Source organism: Dromaius novaehollandiae, chromosome 14 (assembly GCF_036370855.1).
Source record: "Dromaius novaehollandiae isolate bDroNov1 chromosome 14, bDroNov1.hap1, whole genome shotgun sequence".
NCBI classification, from domain to species: Eukaryota; Metazoa; Chordata; class Aves; order Casuariiformes; family Dromaiidae; genus Dromaius; species Dromaius novaehollandiae.
In genome coordinates this window covers 11,623,815-11,642,938 of record NC_088111.1, presented here as the reverse complement: position 1 = coordinate 11,642,938, position 19,124 = coordinate 11,623,815, and the positions used below count along the sequence as shown (strand labels likewise).

General features: G+C 40.7%; 1 protein-coding gene across 2 annotated transcripts in view; it reads left to right on the top strand.

The window, feature by feature from the left end:
• BMERB1 (bMERB domain containing 1) overlaps nt 1–19,124 on the top strand; it is a 56,745-nt gene that overhangs the window by 21,294 nt on the left and 16,327 nt on the right. Inside the window, exons 1-2 of one of the 2 annotated variants that reach the window (XM_026096388.2) lie at nt 7,112–7,221; nt 7,613–7,736. In XM_026096388.2, coding sequence (XP_025952173.2) covers nt 7,209–7,221; nt 7,613–7,736 — 137 coding nt within the window. In that variant the 5' untranslated portion in view covers nt 7,112–7,208. Of the gene's footprint in view, nt 1–7,111; nt 7,222–7,612; nt 7,737–19,124 lie in introns of those variants that run through there. The other variant, XM_064520349.1, reaches the window with a different exon arrangement.

The following is a 19,124-nucleotide window of genomic DNA, read 5'->3' as shown; positions in this document are numbered from 1 at the left end:
ATTCAATGTTTAATACCAGACAAGACTGAGAGGCAGTCAACAGTATTTGAGAATGAGAAGAGGCAGATGAACAGGGCAAAAGAACTAATCATAACGTCCACATATGACTTCTTCTAAAAGTTGCAGTATTTAATTCAGCAAAATTTCAAAACAAAACCTTCCAAAATTGGTGAGTCTTTAGTGTATCATAAAGATGTCTTTTTAGATTGCTCATGCCTTTCTTTGTCTTTACTAATGCTGTTAACATGTCTACAATGACAGGATTTTCATGTTGATAACAACAACAACAACAAAAATCTGTTTCCATAAGCAAAAGCAGCTATCATCCTAAGGGGCAATAGTGATTATTTATTATTCTCTCTAGTTGCAAAATAAAAGTGTTTTCACTGCAGCTGATGCTATAGCAGTGCTTTTCCGAGGGATTCTAACCATTACTACGAAAGCAAGATTTCCTTTCCTCCCACAAATGGCAAGTGTAAATGTGTGATAATTCATTTTGATCCTCTCAGAGAGGTCTCATGTATCTCTACAGGTTGTAACACAGGCTCTCCCTGCAGACTTTAGTATTTCTGATCTCCTGAATGAGGAGTTGCTGAATGGACTGACCCCAAAGCAGTGCACTGGAGAGCTGAGTTGGCCAGTACTCAGTGTTTCTGTTTTACAGGAAACATAGATACACCCCAGTTCCCCACAAATGAGAAATTCCCCCATCTTGTTTTTCTCCTTCCCCAAATGACTGTTCAGAAGCAGGGATATGTGGTGACTGTGACATTCCCTGAGATCCTGGCATTTAATCAGCTTTCAGTATGCATTTCTGGCTCCCTCCTGCCAAGGAGGTTCCCTAGGGCTGCCAGATTTCACAGCTGCCTGTTGCGAAGCCAAGCTGAAAGGGGAATCAACCAGCCCAGAATTCTGCCCTGAGACATGGAGCATGTGAAAAAGCAGCATTCGGATTTCTATGTGCCCTGCTGTCTGGCAGAGATACTGGCAGCTCTAATGCCCTGAGTTAAGCCAGTATTTCAGGGCTCCAAGATTACCTCCTGTGCACCTGGGAGCTGTGCTGCAGTTGAAACTTCTGCTTTCAGGGCTTTCTGGCTCTGCAGCAGAAAATTCAACGGCTCCAGACCTGCAGGGCTCCTCCAGATCCCCGTGCACTCTGATAGGAAACCAGGCCCTTTGCACAGACAGGGTTCCCTTTGACTTAACATTAAGAAAAAAGCAGAGAACTAAAAATCTCCGGCTTCCTGCCAGAAGCAAAATTTAACTCTGTCATCTCTAGTATTTGGTGCTATTGATGCAGTCAAAGTAAAGTGACTGAGAACACATTGGCACATATAACGGCAGTAGAACATTAGTCTTTTGTTCCTCCAGTAGCAGCTTCTGCACACTACTGGCATCTTTAGAGATTACATTTTTCCCCAATGTTAAAACTCATCAGGTAAGTGTACTCCTGTTGCCCCGATGTAGCCTATTAGCTAGTTACTAAGGCCTGATACAACCAGCAGCACAGTTACAACTTCTACAAAATTGGCTGTCCTCGCTAGTCTGTCTTCAGTGCAAGAGATTAAACAGGAGGACCAACTGACAAGCAGAGGGAAGAGTTTGCCTTGAAGGAGATGAGGAGAATGAAGCCTTTTCTAGACTAAAGCACTGAAACGAAGTATGGACTGTACTCTGCAGGATGGGGACTGATTCCTGGGATGTGTGTTCAGGGCTAGAGCAGTGGGGCCTATAGCTCAGAGACACTGGGACTCACAGGCATTGTAACAGATCTTCTAACATTGTTCATGGAAGGAGAGAACATGAAGCACAGCATTTATGTAGTGCACTTGGAAGCAGGTACTATGGCTGTGCACTGCTATCTGAGACAGATACACAGCAATCTGGTACAGGTTGCCATAGTCTGTATTTATATATGCAGATTCCTTTGGAATTTCTCCAGAAATCATCAAAAGTAGGAAGTGGGAAACCCTCGTGAAGTGAGCCTCTGTCCAAGGTTTGCTGCGGTCAGGAGGAGTATTTCCACTGATGAGCAAAGGTGGAAGATGAGTGTTGGATGCAGCAAGGACAGGCTGCTCCTAAAGGGCAGATGAGCCCAGTGATGCGAGTCACAGCGAGGCAGGCAGGGGCAGGGGCAGTGTCCTCCCCAGCAAGGGTGCAGTCCCACGCTACCTGAGCAAGGCAAGCAGAGCAGGTCTGGTGACAGTAACCAGGGTCAGCCACAGTCCAGCTCTCCAGGCAAGTCCCTACTGACAACGCAGCTCCAAGGTCATGTGGGAGCAAGTCCAGGTCCTTAGGCAGGAGACCAATTGTGAGAGTCTCAGCTTGAAATCTGCTCCTGAGCAAGGGGCTGGGGAGCCTCTGCTGACGCTTCTCAAGGCTGGACATCTGCACTGTGTCTAAACTGAGCCTGAGCCCAGGCAGCCAAACCACCGAGAGTGGGGTGATGCGCTCAGGACTCTGACAGTCAGGTCCCTTCCACACTACTACTATCCTGTGCCACCTTCCCCCTTTCCCCAGTCCTCCTGTTTTAGATTGCACATCGTTGCCTGCCTCTTAGGGAAGCCAGAAACAAAATATACTGCAGCTGTTTGAATTGTGTTTAGCTATTAGCTATGTTTTTATGGTAATTCCAGCATAAAACATCGAATAAATACCATTCTACAGACATGCCAAATTTAATCATTGTTAGGATTCATAGTTACAGAATGCTGCAGCAGGCTAGATTGGGAATAAGCAATTAGATATATTTTTCTCTGCATAGGTTAGTTATTTGCCACCCCATCCTGCTTTGGACAGGTTAAAACAAAGAAGAAAACCCCGAACCATTGTATCGGAGCCTTTGAACGTATTTCAGAGACCAGTAAAAGGTGTGCAGTGCCTGGCTACAAGGCTACTTGTTCATGCCTCCAGGTGACAAGCTACTGAGCAACTAAATGAATCATCCAATTCTTTCACCTGAACATTTTTTATCTGGAATATTCTTCATGGCATCAGTTTTTCTACATCATGCAACTATTGCAATTTCCACCAAGTATGCTGTTTTTAAGTTGCACCATCTTGTTCTCTTTTCATCTATCTGTAACCTGTGCCTCCTGCTTACTTCTGCTTTGGTTCATCAACTGAGAGTGATCTTTAAAGTCCTGGTGTTGGCACCTGGGGCAGCATTAAGAGTGTACTTGCTGCACTGTGAAAGGGATTGCTTTAAGAATTTGACTCAATTCTTGAGAAAGCCCTGATTTCAAAGCTGACCCAGATTTGAAACAAAATTTAGCCTAAGTATATTTTAACAGGGATTATTTTATTATTGGACAATCTAAGGGTGTGGAAATAGGCCTCAGATTGCTCAGTTTAAATCCAGTGCACAACAGCAGTTACTTAAAATAATTTTCATCTGAAGCACTGTAACTTGGGTGGGCTGAGTAGCTGGGTTATTACTGACTGATGTCTGGCAATCCAGCCATTGTAAGAGAAAGCGTGCAACCGATCTGAATCCTTTCAAGAGTATTCAGCCACCACGGATTTCACACCAACAAGGATTTTTGCTGATAATTGCTTTTTCCTCATAGCTTTCCTTACCGATTTGTCTGAAACTACTGACACCAGGTGCAGTGCATTCTCCCATTCCTCATTCCATCACTTTGGGCTTCTTTTAAAGTTTTCTTTGTACTTATTGACTTAATAGGCTTTTTTTCCTTCTGTTTTCATCCGAGTTGGCAAATGTTCCATTTATGGCTGCCATAGTGAGGAGGAAATGTGATCATTAAGTTAATATCTGGTTTAACTATACTAGTCTGCATTTAAATGAAGAAAAAAAAATGCAAAAATAGGTTCAGTTTTATCTCTTCAGTCCATCACATTACATATAATAGCCTGATAATTTTATTTCCATATACTAATTATTATCATGTTAATATCTTTTTATGCATACACTAATAATATTTCACTTGTTTCTTTGTCACTGAAAATTATTCTGGTGATTGTAGAGCAGACAAAATAGTTTTGTTCTGTCACTAGCTATGACTAATCTCAGTGTTTCTCCACTTTTGCTTTATAAATTTTGGCTGATTTCCAGAAACAGAGCTTTGATTTCTGTAACAACAATATATGCTAAAAAATAGTTGACTAATGCATGCCTGCCCTTACACACACATACAACTGCAGTAGCATTTCACATTTGCTTTAAATAAAATGAAGTATTTCTTCTTTCTGTTATGAAAAGGCAAGAGACGTGTGTGAAGCTGTTCAGAATCTATGTCTCAAAGCAATAAAGGTGTCATTCATCACTGGGACAGAGCTAGAGCTTTACTCAAAGGTTTAATAACGTTAACATGTTTTTCTTTCCTGAGTGTTTTACATCCCAGGAGCTCAAAGCATTTTTATGAACAATAATTAATTATCCTTCGGGATGCTGCTGCCAGGTAGGCTGAACAGTTAACCACAATATTAGAAGAGAAATTCAGACACAAACAGGTTGCTGATCTGAAAGGAACACAATGGCGAAGGCCTGAGGTTGGAATCTTGACCTGTAGCTTCTTCAGAGGCTCCTGCTTCCAGAGTGTCCTCCTACCTGTGCTCTACTAAGTCATAATTTCCAAGATATACCATGTTATAACTGTGCCCTTTCCATCATAGCCTGCTTTAAAAATGCATACTCTTCAGAGAAGAGAGGCCAAAGTGGGTGGCATACTGCAGCTGTTTTGGGTTTATGTGACCTAAGGATTCACCAGTTGGGAGCTGTTAAAGGAGCTCACTCAGTCTTACTTGTTAGGAAGGGAGGTTTAGAAAAGCTGGAGATTTGATGCAAAATTATTTCGTTCCTTTACAGTGTACAAGTGAACATGCCTAAAGTATGGACTATATCCTTCAGTCCCTTCTCCTTGGAAGACCATGCCTGCTCATCTAGAGTTGCCTCTTAATCCCTTCTAACACCACAGAATCCCCATACTCCATTCTCTGTGTCTTCACCTCCAAATTTTTTCCCATGTCAGCTGCCACTGTCTGGTTCTTCCTCTCAAAGTTGCCTTAATACAGCTCTTCCCAATCCTCCTTCCATCTGCTTTCTGATCTGATGCTTTCTATATATATTTCCTTCCAGTTTCAACCCTGTGGTGCTTTTTGATTCTTTTGAAATCATTGCATAATTTTAGATAGTTTTCTAAAATATTTTCTGTTGTTCAAACACGTCAGGTGGGATGTGAAGAATCTTTGAGTGTTCTGCAAGAGGTCAGGCCACACACTACTTGCCACAGTAATTCTTGTGTTGACTCTAAGCCTCTACTCAGGGCATAAGGCTTGTTCATGATTCCTCTCCTGAACTGTTGAAATCACAATATGGTAGCTGAGCTGTTACCCAGGGTAACACTGGGGCATTTACAGCTACAATTGCAGAGTGGAAGATAGATAGATTTTTTTTTCCTTCCTATTTTCTGAGCTCTTGAGAGCTAATTTTAAAATGTCTCTGTGTGTATGCATGTGTATGTGTGAAAAAAAATATACACAGCTATATGTATTCATGCCTTGTCTTTCTAATTATCACTATTATTGGCTTTAATTCATAGTAACATCAGAATAACTTTGTCTCCTGTTTAATGTTTGGAAAATAATTTTCCATCAAAGTCAATTTTGCTGCAAGCAGTTAAAACAGCTCCACAGCTGCCAAAAAGCTACAAGAGGCAAAATTATACTAACTGAATCTTTGTTCTAGTTTCTTTTGACAGATGTCTGATGTAACTTCCTGTGACTATTGTATTATAATTCTGCCCATGTGTTAGCAGTAGCACAACATGTAAAGTACTGTGCTACTAAGTTCAAGACTTCACTATGGTTCCTCACTGCCAAACGTGGAAGAGTGTGGGAGGGGGTCAGATATAATCCCTGTGGCATTTTTGTTAGGGCTGAGCCCTCCTGAAATGGGTCAAGAGTTTCTAAGAATTTTAGCTTCTATTTCAACATCTAAGTTAATATCTGTTTTTTTCAAAAGACTCAAGAGCTTCACAACAGAGCTAGCCATAGACAGAGCTGAAACAACACTGCTTAGGAACACCTAGGCTATATCCCAACTAACTATACCGCAACTAATGCAATGATTTCTCACAGGAAAATCTACCTTCTACAGAAGCAGCATCTGTGTGTTCAGACATAAAAGATAGTCTTACTTTATCAATCAGTTTGGCGATCTGAGTTTTTAAAAAACACTGAGAAATGGCTATTCTCAAATGAAAGATATTTCTAAGTCTGTGCTACTTTTTGCTCATGATTCTGTTCTCTTAAAAAAATTAATGATTTTTAGTATTTTCCCACTTATTTCATTAGAAACTGAAGCCAGAAATAACAGAAAATGCTAGCCAGGATGATTTTTTTCTAAGATTAGGGCCAAATTTATTTTCTGTACATCCTCTAATATTTCTTTAATTTGCTTCCATTTTGGGAGAGCAGATCTCTGAATTAAGTTCACACAGGGGCTGGGTTTGTTGGGATTTTGTGGTTTCATTCCTGTTCCAAGTTTCTGTCAGAAATTCTTCTCAGCTGTTCGTGCCTAGTCTTTCATGAGGGACTTTGGAATTTGTCTCCTCATAACTAATTGAACAGCTTTTTTTGGTGCTTTATTTCCTGTCACCTGCAGAGTCATGGCTGGTACATTCGACCTCTCTATTTTCTTCTTTTAAACCAATACTGCTGAAGCAGGCTTGCTTTCGGGGTATAGCTGCATTCAGGTGTCAAAACATGGAGGCACTCTGCTCATTAGTCTCTTTGAAAACCTTAGTGGAAATGAAGGCCAAGTATGATGACACCGTGGAATAGAGTTTTCCAGAGGCCAGGTTGCTCCTTCCCAAATCCACCTTCTACTTTCTATGAGCTGGTAGCCCTATTTCTCTCTGGTTTGGAAGAGGTAACGTGTCAATTTTAGAGAAAAAAAATCATAAAAGAACCCTGGCACTACCAGTTGCCAAGTAATCCTACAAAGCGGTGTTTGTCTCCTCAACTGATTTGCATGCCCTTGTGAGAAACGCTCAGCCCCTCAAAGGACTGGCCCCGCATCATTTCTAGCCGCATCTTTGGCTTTTCTCTAGTGGGTCTGTGCTGTTGCTGTGGGTTGTGCTGTGATGGTGGAATGGCATAACGAGTAATAAAAAGTAGAGACAGGAAACCCTCATCAGTTTACACTGCCTGCACTTGGGCCAAGACAGGACTCTTCAGAATATCAAATGGCTGTTTTGGGTGAGTTTTGTAGTGGTTCTGTGGCTATTCTGTCAAAGTTTGTAGTGAAACAATTTTGTACTGATACAGACAGTAGCTATAGTTATGTACTGGGTTACTCTGCGTTAGGGTTCCTTAGAGATATGATAGATTCAGATTAACTGAAATGAACATCATTTTAGGGATTCTTTTATTTTGAAATGGCTAGAAAACATTGAAAGTAATGAGCAAAACAGTAAAGAAACCAGTCAATGTAACATTCAGCTAGAATATTCTCCACTACTTGCATTAATTACCCTATAGCCAGATAGCTCTGTGATTAAATTTGTATTCCTAAAAAGCCATATTAAGACAGTTTGACTAGCTTCATTCATTTTCTCTCTCTCTCTTTTTTTTTTTTTTAAACACATAGATCAACTCGACATCATTTCAATGGCTGAAACAACAATGATGCCTGAGGAAATTGAGCTAGAGATGGCAAAGATCCAGAGACTTCGGGAAGTCTTAGTCAGAAGAGAATCAGAACTCAGGTTTATGTAAGTATCAATTCTTCTGGGAAAATGCTATGCAAAATTAATCAAAATACGAAAGAAAGCTATTTAGAAGACTTTTATCTGCTTGACATTTTAAAAAGAAGAAAGATAAAGAGCATCCCAGTCAGGTGAATGCTTGCAAAATGCCACTGGGAAATGATTTCTGAGGTTGCAAGGGAAATTACATTTTTTATTCTGCATGATTTGCAGAAGATATAAAAGGGATCTTTTACTTACAAAAAGAAACTTTAGCAAAGTATCAGTCTACAGAGAATATTTTTATACCTGAGCTCAGTCCTTTGTAGGAAGGATATTTGTCTGAAGAAAGTATCAACAGGTAGGAGATTTAAAGCTTCCACAGTCTAACCTATTTTGGGCTTTATCCCTTACTTCATTAGTGGTCTTAGACAGTTCGTGTCACAAGAGATCACACTGTTCTGAACTAATGGCAGCCAAGATCTGACATTTGTTAAATGGAAGCCATTAGCTTATGAGCACAAAACACATTTTGATGCATCAAATTAAACAGCATTAATACAAGAGAGATTTTCAAAACCACCAAAGAGGTCAGGCATTGGTGCCCTGCTGAAGGTTAATGAATCCAGTTATGACGATAAAGTCAATAGAGTTTGTATTGCTAAATTGCTGAATTTAGAAGATTAGGGCTTATTAAGAGGGAATATAATATTCTGAAGTCTCATTTGTCTATGGGTACCTGACATCAGAAACTAACGCCTTTGCTGACAGGCTAAGAACCTCAGTAGGTCTAAACCCTGATGAACCCAGACCCTTGGCTTTAACGAAGCTGCAGTAGCTTACCGTGCCTGAAAAGCTCTTTGCTCTCTTCTCCCTTTGAAATATAAAGATAGCACTGGTACTTTAACTCTGACTCCTGGGTGCTCATTTCAGTGCTCTGACTTACTTGTACTGCCAAAAGTTGCAAGCCTCACCCTCAAACAGCACAAACATCTGTCCATGAATATTACTACAGAAGACTTAGGCCCAAAGCATGTACAGTCACTGCTTATAGACCTTTGAAAATAAGATCTGGCAACAGTTATGCTGACCTTTAATAATAATGCTGGAGTGGTACAAATAAAGTAAACATGAACAGTTTTGTCATACCTGCTTCTGGTAATCAGATAGGTACTTGGCTATTGGCTTGTATGTAGACTTAATTGGGGAAAAAGCCTCACTTCCCTTGACATTTTCTGTATCAAAAAAAGCGCAGAGACAGAAATAAACTGTCCCAGTGAATAACAGCCATGGCAGACATCTGCTTGTCATGCTTTTGCACACTTTTCACTTGCTCTTTCTTCTTTTATCCAGTTTGTTCTTTTCATTTCCCCCATGCTCACACTCAGCACAGCCTGCCTCACAAGGCAGTAAGGAACAGAGCACAAAGGAGCCTGGTTATTGGAAAGGGAATATACCTAACATTCATACTGTGCGCAGCGCTCTTCCTTCATTAGCCACCATCCAAACACACTCTACCTAGAGCTCTGGAAGAGCACTTGCCAAGAGCAAGCTGAGAGGAGAAAGCCCTTCTGAGCACCTGTACCAAAGTTTCCACTCAGGCTGGCTTCCGGTATAAGCAAAGTAGGCAGGTGACAGAGGCAAAAACAGCCAGAGATGGCCATTGCCTATGGAAAGCCAAGCTAGTTGCTGCTGCCACTGCCTTCAGCAAGAGGTACTGAGGCTTGCGCTGCAGCCGCAGGCCCTCCAGTTCCTTCAGCAGCCACAGGCTGGCAAGACCACTTTTCCTGGGATATTCATGCAACTTTCTAGCCCAGGTCCTCCCTTCTCTGTGGCAGAATATCCTGATTCTGCCTGCTAATCCTTGAGGCAGTAACATTCAGTTTGTCGATGCCACTGGTGAGCCAGCTTCTGCCTTTGCACTCTACTTGCAACCCAAAAAAATCATTGATCGTGATTTTTAAAGCCCCATGTGGGCATCCTGTCTTTCTAAGCTGATTTATAACAGACATTCTTCATACTGGCTCATCAAATTTGAAAGAGAAAGCAGTCTCTCTCACACAAAGGCCTCCAGAATCAGAAAGCACTTCCCTTTATAGCCTTTAAAAGAACAAAAAATTGCCTATTTGACTTTGTCTCATTTAAAAAAAATGTTTTACATTTTATTCCTGACAAATGAGAAGGATGTTGCTAGCGATCCCCAAATGCTATAGCTGCAGCTGTTCTTTACTGCCTTTCATTCTGGATAGTTTACACTGTCAGAGGGGCTTGGTTGCATTTGGCTTTTAACCAAGTGCCAAGTGTTAATCTCTTGCTGAGATTAAAAGCACAACTCACAGTTACCTGTTTGACTAATAAACTTACATAAATCATTCATAGACATACTGTAGAAGATTTTATATGTGGTCATATTTATTTCTTCCAATTGTTTTCTGAAGCAGAGGATTACCAGTGTCCCAAGACCAGAAGTCTGTATGCAGATTATGCATTTTAGTAATTGCTTTCTTCTGCCAGAGTTAGAGTTGCCTATGAATGACCAATTGCTTGAACCTGAGCTGCCTCAAAGGTTTAAGGCTGACTTGACTTTGACAGTGTGGCTGCAGTACTACACTTATGCTCAGAACACTGACTTCTCAATACCAGCTGTAATGAAAACCAGATCTCTTTAGTTCCATAGCTGCTTTAGCCTTTCATTGTATGGTATCAAAGGAATAAAACATGCATACAATAATGGAGCAAAAGTGTGAGGTATGTTTGTAATCCCTTTCTCTCTCTGATGATATTAGCACCAGAGTAGAAATGCTCTTGATTTAAACTGTGGGTTGTTTTAGCTCTTATAGAAGCATGAACAAAATGATGAACTAATTCCATATCACTCACACATCCAGACACAGATTACAGCATCTCTAGCTACTTTTTCTTTAAATAAAAGTCCATTCTTCTCACTAACTGTCTGTATTACTAATTTTTTGTATTCAAATACAGTCAGATCCTAAAGCTAGAACATGGCATCAGTGATAGTGCAGCTGTGCTTTAAAAAAAAAGCAAAGGCAATAGCTGGAGGGCTGGTACTCTTGAGTGTATCACCAGCCCTAATGGTGTCAGTGGCGCCCTCCTGCTAGAGGCAAACAGCCTGTCAGCTTTACTGTACTTTACCAATGTTCACACTCAAGAATGAGAAAACAAAACGCTCCAAGCCAGACCTGCTGCTGATGGAAATCAGAGCAAGCACTACCCCTGTCAGGGCTGTGCAGGTTTAATCCGTGGAAGGAACTTCCTCCAAGACCTTAAAGAAGGTACACAAAGACGACTGAGATGGGACAACAGTAAACTCACTGTCACTGAGGTTTGAAACAGTTCTGCAACAGCATGTGTTGTCTTTGACTGTTATGTCAACATTTTGCCCAAGTTAATGCAGTAGCCATAAAATAAGGACATTTGTCAAAAAAACTCCTCCAGGTTAGCATAGCAGCCAGTACAAAAATAACTAGTACGGTCTGGCTGCTCAGCAGGCCTGGAGTTGGTTCTCATTTTCTCACTCCTCTGTGTGTGAACCAGCAAAAAAAAGTTTCCTGCTGATATGAGATCATCAATAATGTAATAGTCCTTCAGGCAGTTTCTCAGTTGTGATCTGTATAGCATGCATGTCTCTCAAATTCTCTCAGCTCTTTTTCTCTTCACGCAACATGAACTGCAAATGAAGGAATCTCTAGCAAGACACACAGACAGCTTTGCTTGCATTAGAAGTTAAGACCTTATTTTAGTTGGTGTAAGGCTATGAGGGCCATGCTCCCTTCCCCCACTGAACAAAATAGCACTAATGACTAATGAAGTCTGTAGGACAGAAAAGGGATAAAATGAAATATGTTGCTCCTTTGCCACTACACAAATGTTACATTACAGTACTCACAGTTGGTAACACCAGTATCTAAATAAAGTCTTCACTGAACAGTTCATCACCACTAGAAGCTTTAGAAGAATCACCCTGTAGGGGTGAAAGAAAGAGTGGGATGGTGAAGAAATAAAAGCCAGATACTTAGTCATCATTATTATTTGAAAGCAAGTCCTAAAGCATCCAAGGAAGAGAATCAGGCAATGAGACTAAGCTCAGAAATAAAGGGATTTAATAGTTACTGAGTAGTGTTCAGAAACCACACAGCAGCATATAGGGGTTCTTTCTCAGATGCAAATCCAAGCAGGCTCTTCTGTGCCTGCCCTGTTAGCCAGTATCTAGCAAACATGACTATTTGTTAGACAAAGCCAGACTTTCAGTTTTAGAATTTAAAGTGGGGAGAATTTCAATTATATTTGAACAAATTTCACCTACCTTTTTGTGACCCAGTACTGAGTTATTAAAATATTCAAACCTGTTGCTTTAGTTTTTGAATTTCTTCCCTTCTTTGCTTTAATGCTCACCTCTTTGCAACAGTCACTTTGTGAATAAGCAATTTGTTTTGTGTTGTGCTAGATATAAAATTTACTTACGGTCTTCGCTCTGAGCCACCACCAGAAAGAATCATCCCCTCAGGAAGAAGGTTTCCACCTTTAGAAACAGATTCAGGCACCAGGTTAACAGCAGTCACTGACACAAGCCCAAAATCAGTCATCACATAAGAGACCTCACCTGCCTGCAGCTTCGTGATTCTGCTTAAGTAAGGGAAGGGGCAGGAAAAATTCCCTTAATAAGGGACGCACCTTGTTTTTAAAACTCAGAGGAGAGGGGAATCCTTTCAGAGGTGCCCTGGCAGGGCAGTTAGCAGGGACTGCTGCCTGCCTGCCACATGGAGGGGCAACAGGGGCTCCTTGACTGCACAAAATGGCGGCCACGGCCCAGCCCTCCTCAGACACCCAGCTTCTTGCGGCTGCCGCAGGCAAGCTTTTCTTCCTCACAAACCCCGCGCAGTCCGCTCCCCGTGTCACCCGACCTGCAATATCCTATATAACATATATAGGGATCCTATACAACAATACCTGTTTACGCACACGCATGTATTCATGTGTGCTGCTGCCGTGAGGCTTGGGCGGGAGCCTGGGGCCACCGCCACCGCCTCAGGGAGCCGCCTGCTCGCCCGCCGCCCCGCGAGCCCCGGCGCTCGGGGACCCCCGCCTTTCCCATCGCCGCCCGCAACGGCTGGGTGCCCCCGTCTGCAGCCGACCTCGGTACAGGTAGCGGGGCACAAAAGCTCCGAAAATTAAACCCCGTTGGCAGACATCTACTGACGACATCCAGAAATGGAGTCTTTCCTGGCTGGCGGTTGAGGCATGTATCCCTACCCATCGAAATGACTCTAAAATTCAGAAGATATTCCTAAGAGGGTGTTGCACTTTTTGGCATCTCTATACTTATATCTGTATCTATTCACAATTTTAATACTGTTTTCCTGTGAGAGCATAACAGTTCGGTGCTGAAGTGGGTTACCTGGGAGGGGTCTAAGGCAAATACAGGTTTTTCCATAGGCTGCCTATATCTGTGTTAAAGAAACTTTCCCAAATTGCACAAAAAAGTGAAAATTTAGTAAGAATGCTAGCTAGATATCATTTATCCTGTTGTAGACTGACACACCAAAAATTTAAGTGAAGGCTGCAAATATCTGTACAGTTTCAATACATGCGATTTTTCTGTCTTGTGTACTGCTTTTTAGCCTTGCAGATAGAAGGGAAAAGTTTTACTTCTGTACGAAACATAAGGTGAGAGTTTTTTCATTAATAAAAGATTAAAGCACTTAAGAGGAAGATATTTTAAAACATTGTAACCCCATGACACTGATCTGAAATGAAGTGAAAAAATACAGTACAGGAAACTCCCGTAGACACCTCTGATTTCCAAATTTGTGAAGCTTTTTCACTGAGGAAAATATTGCAAGACAAGGCTTTTTAATTCTGCTGAGTGAAGCTCAATAAAATTAGATATATGATGGCAAAGTGATCGTGCTCCTAGCCTGTCCTCCGAAAATTGTCAGTTTGAACATCAGTGGAAGCAGCTGAACTCTTTTATCTATTTAATAGATTACATGCTGTACGCCACAGTGGAATATTTCATCTTGATAGCGTGTACTTCATAAGGAGCCAGTTTTCTGATGATTCTTCTTTTTCTTGCATTTTTGGGGTTTTTTTTTCTTGTTTTCTTTTTTTTTACCAATACACAGAAACAGAGAAAGCAAAATTAGCTGAAACAATCAATTCAGATGTCATGCTCTTTCTTAGACCTTGGTGCAAACTGCATGCCTGGTGTCAGATATTAGCCTTTGTAAGCCCGTCTTTTGCTTTGCTCCGTGCTATTATTTCCTCCTTAAAAAAAGGGAGGGCAGCTGAAGACAGCTATACTCTTTATATCCAGGAAGTGCAGATCAGTTCCAGCTGATTACCTGTTTGCTATGAAGAATTACATAAAGTTTACATAAAACAGACACATTCAACAAATATTCATATTATAAAATCAAGCCTTCCTCAATTAGGCAATGCCGCAATTTACATTGTGCAGCCACAGTTTAGCTCAGACACCGCAGCCACAGCAGAGCAGATGCCCTGTGACTTGCACTGTAATTACAGACCTGTGTTTTTCCCTCGAGACCCTGCCTCACCTAGTTCCCAGGATGGGCAATGTCAAGGTTATTGTTGTAACTGTGGCTGTAGCCTCCCTCCTTCTATGCTACCGAAACTGTGAAATTTCTTTAAATTATGTCAGGGGCTTTTGTGACCATCAGCCCAGGAAATGAGAATATAGCTTAAAAAGCTATAATTTGCTATCTCCAGCTGTGCTGGGTTTAATTTCAGAAAAGCTGAGGACTCAGCCCTTATTGTTATGGAGACAATTTGTGCCTAAAAGCATCAGTTTTTAGCTACTCAGTTTCCCCTCACATCTTTTCTGGGTCCTCTCAGCATATTTCTTAAAAAGGCCTCTATAAGAAGAGTTTTGGGTCAAACTGTAGATTTTCCATGTATCATCACTGTTAAGGAAAGCAAACATACAACCTCAGAGTATGCACACTCTCTTTCCCTTTCTAATTCTTCTACCCTACTTTCTTATTCATTTTCCTAGCGAGACAACAGACCCAGAAGCCAAGTAAGCTGCATCCTCTTCGTTGCACATTTAATGTGTCACTGCTGTGGATACTTGTGTCTGGCTTCAGAGACAGTCTGGGATTCAGCATTACTGGGCAGCACAGAAATCTACCCTGCTGAAGGAGAGGACTGTAAAAATGGATAACGCATGTGTTAGCTCAGTTTAGCTGACACAGGAGACAGCCAGCAAAAGCTCAGAGCACTATGTGATATAGGAACACATCAAAACTGAAGCTCAAAATTATTTGTAGTACAAAATTCATGCATTTTAAAATATATTAGCATATTCTGACCCAGTAAATATTAATAGTATAGGTGAGATCTTATCATCCACAGTTACTGCCTATGCCTGCGAACAGAAATGGCACTGAGTTCTTATTATAAAATAGCATTCCCTGTCACGGTGAAATGTACTCCTTGGGAAGTCTGCCAGTACCTGATACTGCTGGCCTTCCAGATGGAAAGCAGGACTTGAAGCCAGCTATACTGGCTTGACCTTGAGCTAAAACTGTGGAAGTTACTTCCACCTGGGATAGCTGTCTGGGGAGTGGTTATTTTTGCAATGCAGGCAATACAGAATGGCAATTTTTTAATGTATAGGGCATATAGAATTTTAAATAATAAGACCTATTAGGTTGCTTTAGGCAATTATTGAAAATAATCTTACTTCATTAAGCTTGTTTAATCTATAAAAATATTATAAATATAATACAATACTTACTCAATATCTGTGTGGTTATTACAGTGCATAACTAATACTACAAAAAATCCAGATTCACCTCTGTACTGACTTAGCAGAATTAAAATTGGTCATTTTCTTTGTACACTGTCCGTACGCAGCATCAGATGACTCCCTCTGCTCCACAGTGCTCATAATATCTACAATCATCCAAATTCTCCATAGATCCATTCTGGTTTTCAGACCAGGTTGTACTATTATGTTTGCTTACTCATAATCCCAGGAACAATTACCTTTTTATCTAGATGAATTTGCTGCAACTTGACTCTACCCTGGTAGAAAATTCATGTTAGCAGTCCCACACCTTCATTAGCTGGCCAGGACACATAATTAATCCCTGTTCTTCTCTTTTGCTTCTAGTTAGGCTTACTTTTTCTTTATTTGCCCTTTTAGCCTTTTTCCTTTCCTCACTTTGTGGAAGAAATGAAATCACTATTTTGCTGCTTTGGCATTGGTACACCCATCGCTAGCGGTAGAAGAAATGGGATAGTCAGTAATGGTCGCTAGTCTATAGGGCATTGGACATAATGGTGCAATCTAAAATTGAGGGCAAATTCATGATGGAGAAAAAATAATAATCAAAATTCCTTATAAGGACAATAACACTCACATCAATAGATATCAGATAGGACTCTCACCTGTACATGTTTTGCAATATGCAGAGAACATTTAAAATACAAAATGATACATCTGCTGCTTGCCTGGCTTTATGCAACCACTGCAAAGTGAAGCAACATTAAGCTACACAAGAACTGGAGAAGTGGACTGCTTAAGTGGACTGTTTCCATTCTGAAGCAAGAAAAGGCAGCAATGATCATTGTCTTTGCATAAAATGAAGTTTATTTTAAATTTTAATTAATTTCCATCTAAATACTTTATCTCTGTTTCTAGTGGCTCATTGATGTAGCATCAACCACAACTTCTCAGTGGCTTAATGCCATGGGTGGCAACAGTGACACTTTGAATAAGTATACTTAGTAGTCTTTTCTGAGTTGGGCACCTAGCTGTTACTATGGTGCAAAGAAATAACACCAAGAAAAGCAGATTTTTTTTTTTTTTTTTGTGAATAGAGTTGTAGTTGTTGTCTGTGTTTTCTGATAAGGGCTCTCTTTTCATGGAAAGGAATAATAAATCTTTTATCCTTCATAGTGCTATAATCTTAACAAAGCAATATAAGTTACAGTGAATTCCTTCCTGTTTGACAGATTGTATCTTGCTCTAGGAACATTGGGAGCACTGTGGGATGCTGTAGAGAAGGATGCAGTTGTGTGATGATATATATTTTTTAATAAATATTTCATATGTCAGATTGTCAGCTTGATATTGTTCCCTGTTGGACTGTATGGAGTTAAATGAGAGGATGTTCTTTTGGAGGAACAAACAAGAAAAGAAACAGTGACAAAGATGAGGTATCATCAGGGAAAATACTAAGCCAGCTTTATAAGGGAGACCAGGCACCTGGCTCTCCCACTGCTAGAGCCTCGTGTGGCACACTTTCACTCTTCTGCGTGATATGGCTCATTCATGACTGTGACTGCTTGTTGCCATTTATCTTTCCCATCCATTGCAATGTTGTCTGCAACCTGCAGATACCCAGAGTCTTTGAGGAATAACAGGGAAACAAAAGCCAGGAACTGCCCCAACCTGGTTTCTGCAATGAAACTTGTCAGATGCTCAAAGCCTGGGTCTTCTCAGGTTAGTGACAGTCCCAGTTTCTAGGGGAAATGCCACAGACTTGGGAGCCTCAAGGGATCATTGTGCCCATGGTAGATCTGGAAGCTCCAGCTCCAACAAGTCTTTCCCAGCTCCACAGACTGGAACCTGGAAGCCCTGACAACAGGAGTTTGGGACAGAACTGCAAAGTTCTTGTCAGTGCACTTTAAGCTGGAAGTATAAATGAAAATCAGCTCACATAGAGACAAAAAAAAATGCCTTGTTCAGCTTGATCTCTCTGCAGACCCATCTCCTTTGCCTGGTTTGACAGCAAACAATGCCAGAGGAAAATATGGCATTCCTCTTTTAAATTTGTTGCAGTAGAAGTGCTACGCTAAAATGCTCAGAAAGGAAAACCTTCTTGTAAATGTTATATAATGACTGTGGCAAATGGAGGAGGCCAGATAAACATATTATTAGTAAAGTATTTAATGAATTGTAGACTTAGTACCTGTTAGTCAGGATGTTTATGCCTTAAAAAAAGAAACAATGCAAATGGATTAGTTCTCATTATTATCTCTTTTGGGCAGCTGGGAAAATAGTTATTTAATAGAAACTTTTCCCTAAATAACATTTCCTATGTTGAATGTATGTTGCGGCCATCACAAATTTATCTTAATAGAAGAGGGAGCAGCCCTGGATATCTCTAATCTTTTGAATGAGTCATTTTCAGGTCAGTAATTTAGCACTGTATTTCCAAATGTAAGCTTTAATCCCAAACTATTTTTGCCTTCCCTGTTCTCAGCTACTTGTGGTCCAGTTTGCATGAGTGGAGAGTAGAATCAGTGGTTTCCCCTGAGACCATGTATCTAAGATGATGTGTTCATGATGCATCTTGCTCATACAGTACTCGCAACAATTATTGTGGCCCAAACTTTTACACAGTTATCTCCCTGTAAGCGAGGATTCTTGGTAATAGCTTATAATTCTTAACCTGTGGTATTCCAGTGGTATCTCTCCCTGCTTTCTGCTACAAAAACAAGAGTATAATCAATTGTGGTTCAACAGTAAATTGAAAAGTCCTAAAATGGACTGACTGTCAATGTTTAATTTTATACCAGATACCTTTATATTCTTTCTAGCCTTGATACAAAAATAGTTGCTCTTGTTTTGGTTTTAAAAATAAGAAAAGGTTAACTATGGAGGTAAATTAAGAAGGAATTTTTTTTTAGCAGTCATGCTAAATTCAATGCATGGCCAAAGGTAAAGGTTCCCACTTCTAGCTCCTAACAACAAAGAAATATTCCCCTCCACAAGGAGGTATTTCCTCAATTGCTCCTTCTCTTGTTGCTATTGAAGTGGACGGTAAGACTTCATAACTGGCAGAGATGGCCCCAGCTCAAGGGAATTTAGCAATGTGAGTGAGAATAAAATTCAGACAGCTTCTTTAGACGCTGTTCTGAATTTCTGTGAAATATGCCTTAAATGTGACCTCCAGGGACTGGGATGTCCAAGTCCTGCCATCTTCAATTGCCTCAAACCCCTGAGACAGCTGAATTACAACGTTGCTGCACAAAGCTGCAGTCCGGTGCTCCTATCCACAGTTCCAGGATCACAGAGTGCTTCTACCAAGAAAATATAGACCCGCTTATTTTAATAGTTAAAGTTATCGTAGGACTTTTGATTTGTAACTTGACCTGCCAAGTGGGCTAGTCAGCAATCTGTTATCTTAATTGCCAGCTTTGTGTCTTCCAGTCTGAGCAGCACCAGGTGGGGAGCTAAATAACAAGGTGATAAACACACACCATAATGACTCAGACGACATGTACTATATTCTTCTTCGTTAATGTTGTCTGTGATTTCACAGCTTTATAATTAGAAGCTTTAAGAAACTAAGATGAGTTGACAGGGACAAAATGAAGTAAGACAGGTCAATTGTAGAAGGGGGACCATAGGTAAAC